The sequence below is a fragment of the Balaenoptera physalus genome (assembly GCF_965194825.1).
Source record: "Balaenoptera physalus genome assembly, chromosome: 1".
NCBI lineage: Eukaryota > Metazoa > Chordata > Mammalia > Artiodactyla > Balaenopteridae > Balaenoptera > Balaenoptera physalus.
This window is the reverse complement of record NC_138882.1, coordinates 184,373,072-184,391,006: the sequence shown is the minus strand read 5'-3', so window position 1 is coordinate 184,391,006 and position 17,935 is coordinate 184,373,072. Positions and strand designations below refer to the sequence as shown.

The window sequence follows — 17,935 nt, the reverse complement described above, 5'->3', positions numbered from 1 at the left end:
CCTGGTGGCGCAGTGGTTGAGAGTCCGCCTGCTAATGCAGGGGACACGGGTTCGAGCCCTGGTTTGGGAAGATCCCACATGCTGCGGAGCGGCTGGGCCCGTGAGCCACAATTACTGAGCTTGCGCGTCTGGAGTCTGTGCTCCGCAACAAGAGAGGCCGCGATAGTGGGAGGCCCGCCGCCGCGATGAAGAGTGGCCCCCGCTTGCCACAACTGGAGAAAGCCCTCGCACAGAAACGAAGACCCAACACAGCCATAAATAAATAAATATATGAAATATAAAAAAAAAAACCTATAAAAGTGTGAGGAAGCAAGATTAAGCATAAAAAAAATTGCTCCTATGTCAACAATATTTCAATTAAAAAAAACATTGTGCTAGCCACTTTACACTGTATTGCCTCATTTCTCCCTGACTACAATCCTACCAGGGTGATAGTCTTTTCCTCCATTTTCCAGATGTGGACGCTGGGGCTGTAGGAAGTGAAGTCACTGTTCAAGATCACAGAGGTAGTAAGTGGCAGAGGCGGGTAGGATTTAAACCCGAGCCCAACTCAAAGTCCACACACAACCGGGAGTCCACTTTAGAATGTATTCTCTTGAGCAGCGAAACCTCAGCCCCATTCATTTATTCCACGAATATTTATTGAGATCCTATCTGTGCCAAGGTCTGTAGAGGCACCAAGAATATAGAGACAAACAAAACAGACTTTAAAAGACCTGCTTTTATTTATTTTAGGCTGTGTCGGGTCTTCGTTGCTGCGCGCGGGCTTTCTCTAGTTGCAGCGAGCAGGGGCTACTGTTTGTTGCGGTGCGCGGGCTTCTCATTTCGGTGGCTTCTCTTGTTGCGGAGCACAGGCTCTAGGCGTGTGGGCTCTAGGGCTCATGGGCTTCAGCAGTTGTGGCGCGCGGGCACAGTAGTTGTGGCGCATGGACTTAGTTCTTCCGCGTCGTGTGGGATCTTCCCACACCAGGGATCAAACCTATGTCCCCTGCATTGGCAGGTGGATTCTTAACCACTGCGCCACCAGGGAAGTCCAAAAAGCCCTCCTTTTAGGTGCTTACATTCCAGTGGGGGGAGACAGATTATAAACAATATAAATAAATAAAAGATACAGTACGTTAGATAGTGATAAATGCAAAGGAGATAAGACTAAATAAGCAGAACAGGAGGACATGAAATCTCTTTCTTTATATCCCCAAGGAACTTATGTCATTGGCTCAATGAAAGTTTACCTCACTCACTTGTGCCTCTCCTCCACCGCCCCCACCAGCATCACCATACACATATCCCTTTCCCGTGCTTAGGACAGGACCTTGTACATTCTAGAGTGGAGATTGCTTTTTGGTATATAGGATTAGGAGTCCTGGACTCTAAGCCTTGGGCAAGTCCCTGCCCGTCTCTGGGTCTCAGTCTCCCCCATCAGGATACGGTGGAGTTGGACTAGAAACGATCCCTAAGGTCCCTTCCAGCTCTGACGCTCTAGGATTCTATGAATAGGGTTAAAGAGAATAGGGACCAGCGACTGCTTCCCCACCCCAGCAACTGTTGCTAGACAAGGGCCATCTCCTGGTAGAAGTGGAAACGCCTCCCTGGATAGGGGAGGTGTTTTGGCATCCCATCATGCATCGCGACTTCGCCTCGCTAGGAGGCACGTTTTAGCCTCTTTGGTCGCCACCATCCTTTTGGATCCAGCCGGAGCGCGAGCCTCGTTCCTATGACAACCGCGCCAGGTGCACGCGCAGACGGCGGGTGGCAAGGGTCAAAACAGATTCTCAAAGTTGAAGCCCTCGAAATGTTCAGTCCGCGCCTTTGGTGCGCCGGGCCTTTAAGTATCACGTGACTGCCCTCCGGCTTGTCCCTCCTCTTTCCCCTCCCCAGGACCCGGCGAGCGCTGGTGTGGAGCGGAGGCTCTCGGCCCCGCGGAGTAACTGGAGCACGGACGCTGCAGCCTGTTAGGACGGTGCCCTTTCCAGGTAACTACTTCCCGGCGTGACGCGCGGAGCCGCAGATGCGGCGGGACCGGGCGGGCTCAGGAATCTCCCGTCAGTTCCTTCTCGTTCCCGGTCCCCTCTGGGCCCGGGGGGAACCCGGAGCCGATAGGGCCTGGCCCAGGGTTCTCTGGGGCGGCGAGGGATGCGGCTGTCTCCTGGAGGGTTGCGACCTCCGGGGGGAGCTCGAGGCGGGGCCGAAGCTCTGGGACCGGCTGCCTGATCCGGGGGATACTGCCCGAAGGCGATAGCCTACCTGTTGGGCAGGTTGTTTCCTGCCTTGAGGCCGGCACCGTCGAGCTGTCAGCAAAAGAACACAGCGCCCCGGCACTTGGGCCCTCTAAGTGGAGGCGACTGACACAGTTGAATAAGGCACTGGTTGCACTGCATGGTAGAAGAAATAATGGCAGTAAATACCGCTTATTGGCTGCTGACCCCGTGCTCAGTAACTCCTTTACATACGTTTAACTCCCATTTTGATCCTTTCAAGGTGGTATTATTTACCCCCATTTTATGAAGGAGAACATGAGGCTTAGCAAGTTTTAAGTAATTTGTCGAAAGTCATAAAGTGGTAGAGGACAGATCCCAATGTTAGTCTGATTACGGAGTCCATGTGCTTAATTAGTAGCTACATCACCTCAATTTTTAGCGTGCTGTATGTGTTTTGTAAGAGAATAGATTATAGATTGCCTTTACAAAGAAGAAACTGGTTTGTTTTAGGATTTTATTCAGCATGCTTGCAGTCCTAAACAGTGGCATCAGATTAGTCAATGTCTTGAGGATTTAGACTCCCACTTGTCAAAATCCACAATGTTACAGCTTTGCTTCCCTGAAGTAAGATGTCACATTAGATACTTGATCCTTAATATTTTAGTGATTTGTGAGAAACCAAGATAAATATGGCCCTTGAAAAATCATTGTGTGATATCACAAAGATCATACTCCTGGAGTGTAAATGTCCCTGCAGTACAGCACTACCTTGTTCATTAACCAGTCAGGATTATTTCCAAAATCCACAGTGAATTCAGTCACTACACTCACCAGAGTTGGAGCTTTAACACTTGAAGACCATGCCTGGTCTACGATCTTTGCCATTAATCCCCCTTCACGTGGCAAACTCAAATTTTTCTCACCACTTTTTTTCATCTGAGGTCTCCATTTATAATGACAGTATTGCTAGTGATTAAAGAACAGCTTCTTATTTTCTTGTTTGAATGGGCATGGTGAGAAAGAATAGAATTGGGGCACACAAAGTTGTAACTGCAGTTTTTTTAGAGTATTTCACTTTCATTCTTATACTTATTTAACTCCCAAGAACATCATAACTATCTCATTTTGTAGTTTTGCACATGGTAAATCTTAAGATTTCATGAATTTGTGTAGCATGTGCTCAGTGAGGTATTCTCTAACCACATATTTTAAGTTTAAACTTTTATTGTCAGAATAAGTGAAATAGTGTATTTGAGATGTAGTTGCCTTGATTTCCCTGTGTATGTTTTCCCACGTTTGCTTATTATTTCTTCTTCTCATTCATTTTCAGTCATTTCTGAAGCTTTTCTAATACAAGGATTTTGGAGAGTTGCTATTCTTATTGCTCATTTCTTCATCTATAATAGTTCTTATTTGTGATATTCAAAAACAGTAGCAAGAGTGTTCATTTAAGAAGATGTGGTCAAACAGCTTGGCACTTTTCCTGCAAAATATCTTTTGTTTTGTTTTTCATCTGTATATCTTATACCTTTACCTAGAAAGCAAGACTCTCCAGATTTCTACCACTAAAACTTACTGCCTCTTCAATCATTTCAGCTCTGGAAAGGAAGAGAAATGGAAGTGAAAAAGTTGAGCATTTCCTGGCAGTTCTTGATAGTTCTGGTTCTGATCCTGCAAATTCTGTCTGCGTTGGATTTTGACCCATACAGAGTCCTAGGGGTCAGCCGAACAGCCAGTCAGGCTGATATTAAAAAGGCTTATAAGAAGCTCGCCCGGGAATGGTAGGTGAAACAAAGAAATAGCAGTTTAAAATAAGCTAAGCAGTTTTAGCAGGAGAATGAAGCCTAAATTATGGTTAGCTTTTATTTGTCTCTGTTTCTATGTTCATTAAATATATAATATATATTTGTCTAACGTATTTTATGTGGGAGGACTTATATTCATATGATTCTAGAATTTTTAGTGATGAGATCCAAAGCCTCTGTTACTATGAAACCCCCTGTTAGGAATTCTGTGGCTTAAAGAATTGCCTTGATACTGTTCACTTATTTAATGTTAAAGTAAGTAGGAGGAAACTTTAATAAACATATATTTTTAATATAATATAAATTATATATATATATATAATATATATAGTCAAGAGTGGATAAGCTGCCCTTCCCGTGATTCATAAAGTAACTCTTTATGAGTGCCATTGCTAAAGGGAACACTATTCAGTCCTATTGTCTAGATTATTAATTTTTAAGCTTTCAAAAAAATTTTATAGTAAGAGCTTTTTGCCCTCAACTTAGTAAGAATATTCAGGAACTGAGTACATTACTTTAAAAAATTATCACATAGAAAAATCTTAATTTTACCTGTAGATATTGTATATGCTAGGGAATAAGCAAGTGTTTGTGATTTAGCAGGATAGCAATAAATTTAAAACTTATTTTGGACAAACATCATCGGTTTCTTCCACCAATGCCTTGGACATGACAAAGTAGAAGCGCTAGGTTATATAGCTGGAGGGGAGCAGCCGGAAGAGGAAAGGATGGTGAGGACACAGGCGACTAAAGCTGGGTGAACCAACCAGAAGTAAGGAAAGACAGTTTGGGATGGGAGCCATCATCAAGTACCTACTGCATGCTGCGCTCCAGGTTCTATGCTGTTTATCTCATTTAAACCTTATAATTACCCTTTGAGGGCGGATATTGCTGTCCCTGTTTTTCGGGTGAGGAAATAGGTTCACAGTTGGTTAAGTCTGTATTACCTGTGGGTTCCATAGGTTGACCTTCTGCACCAGCAGGTAGTTTATTGCTGTTTTCTTTTTTAATCACTTACGCATCTGGGCAGAAGTGAGAGTGAGTGGGTTAGTGTCTGGGTGGGTAGGAAGTTATGCAGGAGCAAAGCTGCCACGTGCAGGTGACACCGCAGGCTGTGTATGACTCGTGCCTGACACCATTTTTCTTCAGTGAGAGATGCGTCTTAGTATTCAGTTGGTTGCAGTAAAGGTGAAAGATAGTATAAAATATACTTTTGAATGTTTTGAATATGTAACTATCTTAGACCATATTCATATCATGAGGAACCCAGAATTGGATACTAAAAACACAATCTCTGATTACGCATGGCCTCTTTCCAGGGACTCTACAGCCAAGTTGCTTTCTTTTCTACATCATTTCAGACTCTTGCCTCTTTGCATTTAAAGCAAAATACATAAATCTGCAATTCATAAGGTAACAACATTCTTTTAGACACAGTATGGCCTTTGAATTAATTCACAAGGTAGCAATATTCTTTTGGACAGGATATGGCCTTTGACAAAATTTGAAAGCAGAAATGATAGCTTGGTTATGTGGGATCTATTAAAATGTACAGCTCTGACTTTTCTATCTTCCAGAGCTAAAAAAGGGTGTTGTGATATTAATTAAATAAATCATATGCTTCTCCTCCTTAGTTAGAGTTTCTCTAGGCATAATACGTCACCATAGAAATAAATAAACTATCATCCAATGAAAGTCTAAAATTTTACTTTACCTTTGTATTTTCACTGTACTATTATTTTCTGCTGTTTTGGCTCTGGCAGCATTTTATCAATGAAACAGTTGGTTTCATTTCATAATGGTTTCATATACAGTTGGCCCTTGAACAACATGGGTTTGAACTGTGCAGTTCAGTTGAGCCCCATGTTGTTCAAGGGTCAGCTGTACACTGACATAGCAGTTTCCCAGTTTGACTTTTCAGAATGAGCTATCACAGTGGGGAATGGTTAATTATTGAATTGGACTTGTAACCTTCCTCTGCTGTTTTACCACTTAATAGTATTTCTTACATTGCTCAAGAGCTTTCCCTTTGCTTGGTGAAACCTTTCTCTTTTTTTTTTTGAGAGTTTTATTTGGCAAGAATTTTTAGGACTTAAAGCCCGAGAGGCAGCATCTCAAGTAATCCTGAGAGAACTGCTCGGAGGAGGCGATGGGGGGAGCTAGGATATATAGAGGTTTTGCAACAAAGGGCAGGTAGTCCAGAAACCATATTAAATTACTTTTTATCTCAGAAAAACTGTTTCTCTCCCAATAATTAAGTTTTATTATAGGTACTTTTCTTTTGTCATCTACACTGGCAGAATAACTCCTCCCACCCCAAGAAAAAGGCATCATAAAATTTGATTTGAAGCAAATGGGTGTAATGTAGTCAGTCAGCTCAACAATAATTGATTTGTCTGATACTTTCCTATATTACTTTTTCTACCTTCGTTTTTATTCCCTTAAAGGTAGCACTAGACAGCAGTAGATACCAAGTGCAGTATTTTCTTCACTTTGAAATTTAAAGGGTGTGTATAATATTGTAGTCTGTGAAATGTTTCATATACACTGAAAATAGCATTGGATGGTACTTTCCTAGAGCTGATTTATCCTTTTCTAAATGTTTTCAACTTTGTGGTATCTTCCTATAATAAGGAAAACATTCCTTATAAGCTAAAACCATCTTATGGTATCCTCCCTGTTCTTGGGCCTTGGTTTCCTCTGTTTCAGGATCTGTGGTTTTAACCCAGCTCTCAATAGTCTGTCTTTGGTTCAGTCTCCTTAAAAGCTCCTTCCTACCCTTCCCTTCTCCCCCTACAGAGTTCTGTATGTTAAATCTTCATTTGTGCAATTGCATTATTTTTATCTTCTCAGCCTTTGGCCTAAGTTTGAATATTGAAAGCACTTTTTTTTTTTTCCAGTCATCCAGAAACATACTTTGGAACCACCATCTTGTTTCCTTAAGTCATTATTTTCATTGACATCTAGCTGAGATTTTTTCCCTACTAATATTCTTAACAGGATTAAATATTTAAGGGAAGAATGATGTCTAAATTCAACAGCCAATAATTTGAAGGTTTTTTTATTTTTAGAGAAGTCAGAACATTGGTATAATTCATTCAAACATGTTCCTGCTAGAATAAGTTGGTCAAGTTATAAATTTTTTTTATTCCGATGTACTTGGTGCTGTTTTTAGTTGTCATTTGCTTCCCAGTGGATTGTTTCTTTCCAGAACCTTTGCTAGAGGAAATGTACTAGAAGTTAGCAGGAGTTATTACAAAAAAATAAGCTCTGTAATAGAATCTCTTAATAAAATGAACATTGAAAAATCAGTTGGTATAAAACACTGATTTAGATCTTAGGCGGTTCTAAGGAAATAAAACCCAGCCCCTACTTTCCAAAACTTTAGAATCCCCAAAGCTGAATTTGGTACAAATACAAGAAGATTACAGAATAATATATGGCAGCAAGATGGATACAGTTAATTGCCAGCTGTGTATAATAGCAAATATTAGTTCCAATATTAGTTGAAATCACTTTGTGTAAACTAGATTTTTCTCACATTTTAAAACATGTGGCCTTGTAATTATTATGCATTTGTAAGTAGGCAGTCAGGCAGATGGGATAACCAGGGGAAGAGTGAAAACTAAAATGTTCTAATTTGAACATCAGCAGCAAGATACCATTTGGAACATGGTTGTTACTAAACAAATTCATGGAGTATCCTAAAAACTGTTGGCTTTGTCTACCTGAGTTGTCAGAAGAAATACCTACATTGCTATCATTCTAACATTGGGATGAAATGCTGCCATCCTGGGGAAAGAAGTTGGTTCTTACGGATAAGTGACTTTGACCTTGAGCTCCAGCAGTGTTTGGGAGCAGTGTAAAGACAGATACATATCCCACCTTCCTCAGTGAGAGCCTGGAGCGCTATCTGGTGCTTTGAAAATGTGCCCAGCTGAAGCGCTTTGGGAAGAAATGGCCTGTTTCACAGTTTCATTTACTATAGTCACGTGAAGCAACTAATTGCTTCTCCCATTTTTAAGAAACTGTCCTAACAAAATGCCCTTCCATTTGCCTCTGTGTATACGAAGATGTTAATTGACCATGTATAGAACATTAAATCCATCCTCACTGCCTGCCCGTTTATGTTTCAGGCATCCTGACAAAAACAAAGATCCTGGAGCAGAAGACAAGTTCATTCAAATTAGCAAGGCTTACGAGGTATCGTGTCAAACTTTGTGATGTATCTTTTAGCTCTTATAAAATATATCTTAGGTGATCAGTTTTGTAAGGTCCTCTGGGAGAGGGCATGTTCCCCATGCCCTTGACCCCGTTTCTAGGTGATGGTAGAGACAACATATTTGGCCACATCCAATATGTTGAAACTAGTACCTGCACACTCAGCTCTTAGAAAAACTGGCCTATTTTAAAGGCTTTAATTGGAATTTTAGAAGTCACCCTGAACGTATGTCTCTATTTCCTTATATTACATGCTCACTTAGGCAGCACATTTACTAGAAACTTATATTAAAGAATCACAGAACAATTTGCCTATATTTATTAAAGTGAGTTAAGGTTACAAATACATTTAAACACAAGGTTTTTAACAGTTTTCCAACATATCAGCTTAAGTAAGTTGGTCTGGAATATGCAAGAAAGATAAGTCCATGGCTTCCTGATTTGTGTAGGGTAATGCTCTTCCACAGACAGTGCTCAGCTTATAGAATGATGCTTCATCCTAAAACAGGTTCTTGAATTTTAGACTTCAAAGTTACTTCTAAGTAAGACAAAGTCAGCTAACATACAGTCACAGAATTCAATCCTGTGACTACTTTTTGGTGTTCACAGCTTTCCATACCTTCGTTTGAATTACTCCAACCTAGATGGTATGACTGAGTCAACGTTCTCGAAGTTGAGCCCTAGCGATCAAAGTTATGTTAAGTTTTCTTTGCTTTATTGACATATTTAGTAGTGTGATAGCTCAGAATCTTTAAAGCCAAGATGATCATGAGTAGCTACACAACTGAAGTATTTTGGTCTTGAAATACTTAATTTTTCTATTAAGAGAAGTGTTTCATGGTATATTGAGTGATTGCATTTAAAACATCTAATTGTGTTGTATCTTTACATTTATTTTTTTCCTATGTCTTCCAAGCTGCCTACAGGAAAGTCCTTTAGATGATCTCTTTTTTTTTCCTTCGTTTCCCGGATTTCTTATTTTTTTTTCCCCCTTTCTTTATAGATTCTTTCCAATGAAGAAAAGAGATCACATTATGATCACTATGGAGATGCCGGGGAGAACCAGGGCCACCAGAAGCAGCAGCGAGAGTATCGCTTCCGCCATTTCCATGAGAATTTTTATTTTGATGAACCATTTTTTCACTTCCCTTTTAATTCTGAACGGCGAGACTCAATTGATGAAAAGTATTTATTGCACTTTTCACATTATGTGAACGAAGTGGTTCCAGATAGCTTCAAGAAACCCTACCTCATTAAGATCACCTCAGATTGGTGCTTTAGCTGTATCCATATTGAGCCTGTTTGGAAGGAAGTAGTTCAAGAACTGGAAGGGTTGGGTAAGATCATTTTATTCCTTGGAAGATGTTCGTATAGGAGAAGGTGACTTTTACATCTCTTGAATTTTATGGGATATTTGGGAGAAGGAACAGTTAATGTGACTTCTCTTCACAAATTCATGGTGACTGGTGTTTTCCGGGGACACATTTTCAGAGAGGGGAAATGTGTAAGCCACTTTCATCCTGCGTTACTAACTTGAAGCTTTATCTATATAGTCTCCTAACATCTAGTTGAGGGCCTAATATAGAGGAAAAACTTAAAAATTATTGGTTGAACAAAGTAGCCCTCGAGCACCAGTTTTAATGCTGGTAGGATCTGCAGGTTATCCTTATGGTGTTTGTGATTTCACTCTGTGTATTAATTTGCTAGGGCGGCCATAACAAAATACCACAGACAGGGTGGCTTAAACAACAGAAATTTATTTTCTCATAGTTCTCAAGGTTAGAAGTCCAAGATCAAGGTGTCGACAGGTTTGGTTTCTTGTGAAGCTTCTCTCCTTGGCTTGCAGACGGTCACCTTCTCCCTGTGTGTTCACATGGTCGTCTCTATGTATGTGTCTGGGTCTGGTGTATCACACTCTTTCTGTGACCCTAACAACCCCATTTTAACTTAATTACCTCTTTAAAGGCCCTGTCTCCAAATATAATCACACTCTGAAGTACTGGGGATTAGAGCTTCAACCTATGCATTTTGAGGACATACAATTCAGCCTATAACCCATAGTGTTCTAATGGTCATAGGTTACCACTCTCAGATCACAGATTAGCCTTTCCTTTGTTCATAGGCACCACTTAGCGCCAGGAAAGTTTTAGTGATCCAGGAAGGATATTTATTGTAATAACTTCTAAAAGTTGGAATTACTGAATTAAATGTGTGTGCGTGTGTATGTATGTGTTTTTTTTTTTTTAGCTCTTTTTTTTTTTATTAATATTACATTCATGGTAGAGTTTTATTTATTTATTTTTTTGGCTGTGTTGGGTCTTTGTTTCTGTGCTAGGGCTTCCTCTAGTTGCGGCAAGCGGGGGCCACTCTTCATCGCGGTGCGCGGGCCTCTCACTATCGCGGCCTCTCTTGTTGCGGAGCACAGGCTCCAGACGCGCAGGCTCAGCAGTTGTGGCTCACGGGCCCAGTTGCTCCGCAGCATGTGGGCTCTTCCCAGGCCAGGGCTCGAACCCGTGTCCCCTGCATTAGCAGGCAGATTCTCAACCACCGCACCACCAGGGAAGCCCTGTATGTATGTGTTTTATAGGCATTCGCAGACCTATTGAGTAACTAAAAAGGGACAAACTCAACCATAGGGGCTGAGGGGCCTGGATTTCTCTGGAGAGCGTGCACCACTGAAAGCCATCAGTTCATTTATTCTAAAACAGAAATTTCAACCTGTTGTCCAGAGGCACTCAGGTACTCAGATTTGCCAGAATGCTTTCCTAAGATGGAATCAAGTTCTTGGAAGACAAGGGAGTAAGTTTAGCACATCGTCTCACGCGTGGCGGGCGGTCAGTAGATGCTTTCTGTGGCGCCTGATGAACGAATGCGAGGCCGAGGTCAGGCGGAAGCCACCGGATTGGACAGCTTCTTCATCACACAGCACAGCTGCACTTTGTGCCATGCCAGGTGGTGTGCTGAAAATCATTTAACCTCTTCAGTCTAGGAGCTGACATTAAAACCCCATAGCAGAATATAAACATTGACCCAGTGCATAATTTAGAACGGTAATGCATTTACACCAAGGTCAGATCAGAGCCAACAGGCAAACATACATGATGTGAGGCAACATAGCACAGTGGTCAGCTGTTAGGAACACATGCCTTGGAGTCAGATAGACCAGTTTTCAGATCTCAGCTGTATCATTTACTACTTTGTGTCCTTGGACAAATTACTTAGCCTAAGTTTCTTCAGCTCTAAAATGGGGTTATAATGTCAAACCAACAGGATTGTTATGAATATTAAATGAGAAAAAATGTGTTTTAAGTGCCTGATATATATGAAGTACTTAATAAATGAACCTTAGAGAATTTCTGGTTAACGGGGTTTTCTGGTTTACCAAACTAAAATTTTTGAAAGCACCTATTTTGTAAATTCCTTTTAAAAATCTTCCTTAAATGTTAGTTTTCTTCAGCTCATAGACTGTCAGGCACTGACTTTTGCCTTATTTTTAGCTAAAGATGATTAGATGATTAGAAGCTGGCTGGACGGGAAATGGAGGAGTAACATTCAGGCAAGAGGGAACAGTGCAGGCAGGGCAACAAAGGGCATCCTCAGAAGAGCCAGCAGCAAGGTGTGACTTGAGTGCAGGTGAGAGTGGAGGAAGCAGGAAGAGCGTGCTGGGAGCCAGGTGGTAAGGAGCCTTAAAGTCCAGGCTAAGGAAGCTGGACTTTATTGTATAGTATGTAGTAAAGCCAGGAGTGATCTAATCAGATCTGTGCGTTAGAAAGCTAACTGTTCAAGCTGCGTGAAGGACAAATTAAAGAAGGTAAGAATAGAGGCAGGGAGGTTACCAGTCCTGGCAAGACAGCAACCATTGGCCTGAGCTTGGGCAGTAGGAACAGAGAGGGGACAAGTGTCGGATATTTCAGGGGTAGGATCATGAAGGGACCTGGCACCTGAGGACCATTTAAATGTGAGAAATGAAAAGAGAGGGCGTCAAGATTGACTCTGCATTCTGACTTGAGCAACTGGATGGGCAGGAAATACAGAGAAGAGTTGAACTGGGGAGAAGTGATTCTAAATAATGACTGTGGTTTGGACATACCAAGTGCAATGACATGACAATAATAATATAAGCATAATAATAATAGCTTATATTTATTGACAGTTTACCGTATGCCAAGCACTAATGTGAGTATCAACTCATAAACAACTCTTTGAGGCAGGTGCTGTTGTCATCCCGCTTTTATAGAGACTTGGCTCATATTGGTACCTTGTCCAAGGTCCCACAGTTGGTATTTGGCAGAGCTGGGATTCAAACCCAGGGAGTCTGGCTCTGTAATCCACGTGGTGAACACGATGCCCTGTCGCCTTTCAGGGTCCTTAAATCTGTGATGATTGAAGGTCTTGCCATCCTTTGGGGTTGTTGTGCTGTATAATCCTCATAAGTCAGGACTCAAAATGACAAGGATGGAAGAAGATGGATTTAGATCCATAGAAGCAATGTTTATAGGAATTTAGTCTGTTCCCCCACCTCACCCCGCAAGTATCCTAGAAAGCAGGTTTTGACTAAATGTATTAGTTTGGTTTTCCTCTTTGGAACATTCGGATTTGTTGAAGATTCCTGACAGTCAAGTTCCACTTGGAATGTTAGGTGACATTGAGATGAGATATCCCTGTATCCGTGTATCCATGGCCAGTATCCATGGCCGCTCCCTGTCCGAGCAAGGCAGCATTATCCTTTAAGACAGTTACTGCAGAAAATGTTTCTATTCTGAGTTGAGAGAAAGAGCGGACAATCTTAAAGATTAGCTGGGTGGTCTGGGGAAGCCTGGACATTATCTCAGAATAACATAAAATGCTGAATTGCAGTAAATGAAGGAAATGGAACAGTTCCACCCAGAGAAGAAATGTTGTAGCTATTTAGATGGAATCTACGGTCATGCAGTTTGGTAATAACTAGTGTGCAAAAGCATCCAACATTTATAGACAACCACGCTGTGGAGGAGGGTCCAGAAATAGTCAGCACTGCCCCTGACCTTGAGGAGCTTACTGTTAATTGAAGAGAAAATAGGTACCCGGAAAATTCACACCAACCTCACATTTGCAAGTACAGAATAATATAGTACTACAGGAATAAGTAGAAGATGATAAGGAATTCATTGCATGTTCTCATTTAAAACTTTTTTCTTGGGAGTTCCCTGGCGGTCCAGTGGTTAGGACTCAGTGCTTTCACTCCCATGGCCTGGGTTCAATCTCTGGTCCGGGAACTAAGATCCTGCAAGCTGCGTGGCATGACCAAAAAAATAAAAAATAAAAAACTTTTTTCTTAGTGGACCAAGTACTATATTAAACACTAAAGTAAATATTATAACTTTTTTTTTTTAGCATTTTACTTATTTTTCATTGTGCTAAATGCTTTGTATGGATTGTCTTTATCCCCAAAGTAACCCAACGAGGGAGAGACTATTATTATCCCTATTTTACAGATGAGGAAACTGAGGCCCAGGAAGGTTAAGGAACAACTGAGGTCACACTGTTCATAAGCAGCAGTGTTGGGTATGGACCCAGTAGTCTAACTCTGGGGTTCAGTCTTAACCACTGTGCTGCACTGCTCAGAAATAAGTAAAACCTGGTCTTCGCACCCAGGAAACTCAACTAAGAGACACACCTGAATCATCACAGCACACTCAGTGCTCGCCAGGAGGTGCAGACAGTTACCAGGGCGTCAAGGAGGTTGCGTGTCTTGAAATCAGATATCATTTTAGGGAAACCCAATTTGGATAATCATGTAGTGTTTATCCACCATGACTTCTTATTTTAAAAGAAAGAATAATTCCTCTCTTTCAAGGAATTATTCCTAAAAATAGCTAAGTGTATAACAGCTTCATACTGTGTAGGAAAACGATCTGCCTAGATACTGGTTAAAGTATTTTTTTTTCCTCCTGAAGCTCCGTGTTCTTGATTTTGTATTGTTTCACATCATTTTGCATCTTAGTAGTTTGTTTATTAACAGGTTTGTATTTAGCCAGATTTGACAGTGCCATGTTCTTTCAGTTGGCTCTGTACCATCCCTTAAGGCATATGGAAAAGTTGAAAGAAAGATGAATATGTGTATGCGACAGAGGGGGAAATGAAAGAATTTCCCTAAAAGACGTGATACACGTTTAGGATTGCATAATGAAAGCAAATATAATTTGACACCTCAAAAGAGAGATCTTTAGTACTTTATAGAAAGAACACCCTCTTACAAACTCAAAAAGAGGAGAAGATATTTGTATTTTTAATTCCCCGGGATCTGCAAATTAGCCTGAAACATTGATCTGTAGAAAAATCAAATGTTTCTGAAAAAGGTAACATACGCTTTGCCTTTCTTTTAAATTTGCTACTCAAGTTCGTGTGGATTCTGGTGTGTCCTTGTTATCCAGCCAGATTATGCTGAATCAAGATAAGAATAGGAGAACTGTACTTGCTGAGCTCGCTTTATGAACCCGGAACTTTGGAGTGTAGAGAGTTTGAAGGCAGAGGAGGAGACGATAGAAATTGTGTTGTTCACTGTGACTCAGAGACCCTAAGTCACCACCAGTCATAGTGGTCATTTCCCAGCCTGAGTCTTAGGGAGAAAACAGTGCTATCGACTTTTCTGACTCTTCCTTCCCAGCTTGGGTAGAGGGAGAGGAAGGGATTAGTTAGGTCTGGACTTTAAGGAATTTCGGTATTCTTATTATAATCTTAAGTATCTTTTCAAGAGGAAAAATACCACAAATTTAAACACCAAATATGTATCATTCTTTATGCTATTCTAATTCGTGTGATAGTCAATCTATAGGAAAGAAGTAACATTCCTTCAGAGTTTAGAAATCGGATTATAATATTAAGAATCGAAGTCCTTTGTAGAAATGACCCAAGGAACAGCCTTTTATAGACTGAGAAATGCTTACATTTGATGAAGGTGATGTAGGTAATTCCAAGGACTCAATGGTAATTTTAAGTAAAATAAATGAAACCAATCACTTGTATTCTGTTTTAACTAGAAAAAAGCTATATTGATCGGAGCATAGGAAAGGTGGGGGGAGGATGACATAAAGAGTGAGAGTGTAACGTTGTTTATCCCACTCCACACAAGGAAGGGAGAGAGTCTCATGGAGGTTAAAATTCCACTCACGTAAGAGACAAGTCTCTAGATCAGACTTCACATGGTCTGGATGATATAATACTTAATAATAAGAGTTGTAATTAATTAGGTGCCCACTATATTCCAGGCTCTGGGCTAGGCTTATTTTTATATTATGTCATTTAGTCCTCACAACAATTTATCTCCATTTTACAAATAAGGAAACTGAGGCTCAGAGAGGTTAAATGACTTGCCTAAGGTTGCACAGCTAATGGGTAGCAGAGCTGGAATTTGAATCTGGATCTGACTTTAAAAACTTTATTCATTTACTTGTTTTTAAAAAACTGAGTGCCAGGAACTATTCTAGATATTAAGGATACAGCAGTAAACAAAATAGCCCAAAACCCCTACATTCATAGAGCTTCTATATTCTAGTGAAGAGAGGCAAACAAATAAAATATACAGCCTGCCAGATGGTGGTAGAGTGTGATAAAAAAGGCTGGGTGCTAGGGAATGCCGGGGTGAGAGGCTTCAGTTTTTTTTTTATAAATTTATTTATTTATTTATTTTTGGCGGTGTTGGGTCTTCGTTTCTGTGCGAGAGCTTTCTCCAGTTGCGGAGAGTAGGGGCCACTCTTCATCGCGGTGCGCGGGCCTCTCACTGTCGCGGCCTCTCCCGTTGCGGAGCACAGGCTCCAGACGCGCAAGCTCAGTAGTTGTGGCTCACGGGCTTAGTTGCTCCGCGGCATGTGGGATCTTCCCAGACCAGGGCTCGAACCCATGTCCCCTGCATTGGCAGGCAGATTCTTAACCACTGCGCCACCAGGGAAGCCCGAGGCTTCAATTTTAAATCAGGCAGATGAGGAAGGGCTCACTGAGCAGGTGGCCCGTAGCAGGCAAGAGAATGAGCTTCTGGAATATCTGAGGGAAGAGTGGGGGGGGAACAGCAAGCGCAAAAGATCTCTTCAGTTTCCTTTGCTCTCCCAAGACTCCTGCATCCCTTGTCCTGATTCTGGGCCCACCAGCCACCATTCTAATTACTGATTCTAGTCCCAAAGTCTGGTAGAGGGCACTGCTGAATGATGCAGTTACTGGAAAGGCATATTCCCCAGGATCAGTTAAATACAGTGGCTTCTGGCCTATGTAGCAATCCCTGGTAAGGCCATTGATGGTGGGTCCGTCTCTAAGAAATTGATCCCTCAATTCAGAACCTAGGGTGGAAGAGGGTACTGGAGACAGAAGGAGCCAGGCTTTGCAGTCGGCTGGGCCTGGGCTCAAATCTTGGTCCTACTGCACACTAGCTGTGATGCCAGCTAGGTTGGCTCAGCCTCTCCAAGCACCGGCTTCCTCATCCATGAAGATGACAATACTTAACCACTCAGGAGGGTTGTGGGTGTGAAGAGTGATAACGGATATAAAGCTGTAGGCATGCTGCCTATCTTAGAAAGGGCTCAAGACACGTTGATTCCCCCCGTGGACCTTTGCTGTGTGGCCACTTCACCTTGCTAGGTGACGTCTCTTCTCGCTTTACATGAGACTGGGTCTCTCAGGTATGTGCCTGCTATGTTCTTGTTCTTTCTCCTGCTCACACAATCTTAGGTGCACTTTCATTTACTAACATTGTTCTGTGGTTATTTTTAATGTGTCTAGTGTGATAGAATAGTGTACTAGACTTGACTCTAGAACATCAAGTTGGGATTCTTTTTCTGCAATTTTATCACCTCTGCAAACTGGGATAAGCCAGTTCACCTCTCTGAGTCTCTTTATCTGTAAAATGAGGGGAGTGGACTATGTGATGTCTGAGGTGCCTCCTTTCCTGCCCTTGAGATACTCACGGTCAGGTGGCCAGCAGATAGATTTGTTTAGCCTACTCAGCAATTTTAAAGTATTAAGTTTGCGGTCGCTGCCATTTACTCAGCAATTCCATTTGGGGGATTTATCTATCAATTAAGAAGTTATCACACAAGTACACAAAGATGTGTATACAGAGATGTACAAGGATGCCTATCGAAACATGCCTTATAATAGTGAAAGCCAGAAACCATTTCAATGTGCAGCAATAAAGAATGGGTTAAATAGATTGACAGTCCAGTTTCAGTGATGAGCTCCTACTGTGTGCCAAGCTCTGTTCTGGTGCTTGGGGTACATCAGAGAACTAAACAGAGATCCCTGCCTTCAAACGGCTTACATTCTAACAGGGGAAGACAGACAATAAAAAATCCACAGAATGAGGAACTTGGGCGGTGTGTTAGAAGATGGTAAGTGCTGTGGAAAAGGGAAAGTGAGAGGCTTGAAGGGGATCCTGAGTGTGGGAAGGGCAGTTTTAAATATAGGAGTCGGGTCGTCCTCATTGAGAAGGACCTGCAGTTGGTGAAGGAGCCAGCTACACAGATGTCAGGAGATGCACCAGCCAGCACCGAGGCCCGAAGGCAGGAACGAACGTGCCAGTGTGTTTAAAGAAGAACAGGGATGCTGGGGGCTAGAGCAAGAGAGCATGAGGAGTGGGAGAGGAAGGGGGTCGGGGGGCCAGGGGCCAAGTCACAGAGGGTCTTGTCGGCCTTTGTGAAGATTGTGGTTTTATTCTGAGTTGAAATGGGGAGGCTTTGCCGGATT

The 17,935-nt window shown here is 41.8% G+C and overlaps 2 protein-coding genes across 2 annotated transcripts in view; one reads left to right on the top strand and one right to left on the bottom strand.

Moving 5' to 3' along the window:
- Positions 1–1,861: 1,861 nt before the first annotated feature.
- Positions 1,862–17,935, top strand: part of DNAJC16 (DnaJ heat shock protein family (Hsp40) member C16) — a 37,807-nt gene continuing 21,733 nt past the window's right edge. The window contains exons 1-4 of the mRNA XM_082423844.1: positions 1,862–1,973; positions 3,795–3,979; positions 8,140–8,206; positions 9,228–9,561. Coding sequence (XP_082279970.1) covers positions 3,813–3,979; positions 8,140–8,206; positions 9,228–9,561 — 568 coding nt within the window. The 5' untranslated portion in view covers positions 1,862–1,973; positions 3,795–3,812. The remainder of the gene's footprint in view (positions 1,974–3,794; positions 3,980–8,139; positions 8,207–9,227; positions 9,562–17,935) is intronic.
- Positions 4,012–17,935, bottom strand: part of AGMAT (agmatinase (putative)) — a 45,112-nt gene continuing 31,188 nt past the window's right edge. Inside the window, exon 6 of the mRNA XM_082423920.1 lies at positions 4,012–7,222. Within this exon, the coding sequence (XP_082280046.1) occupies positions 7,175–7,222 (48 nt within the window). The 3' untranslated portion in view covers positions 4,012–7,174. The remainder of the gene's footprint in view (positions 7,223–17,935) is intronic.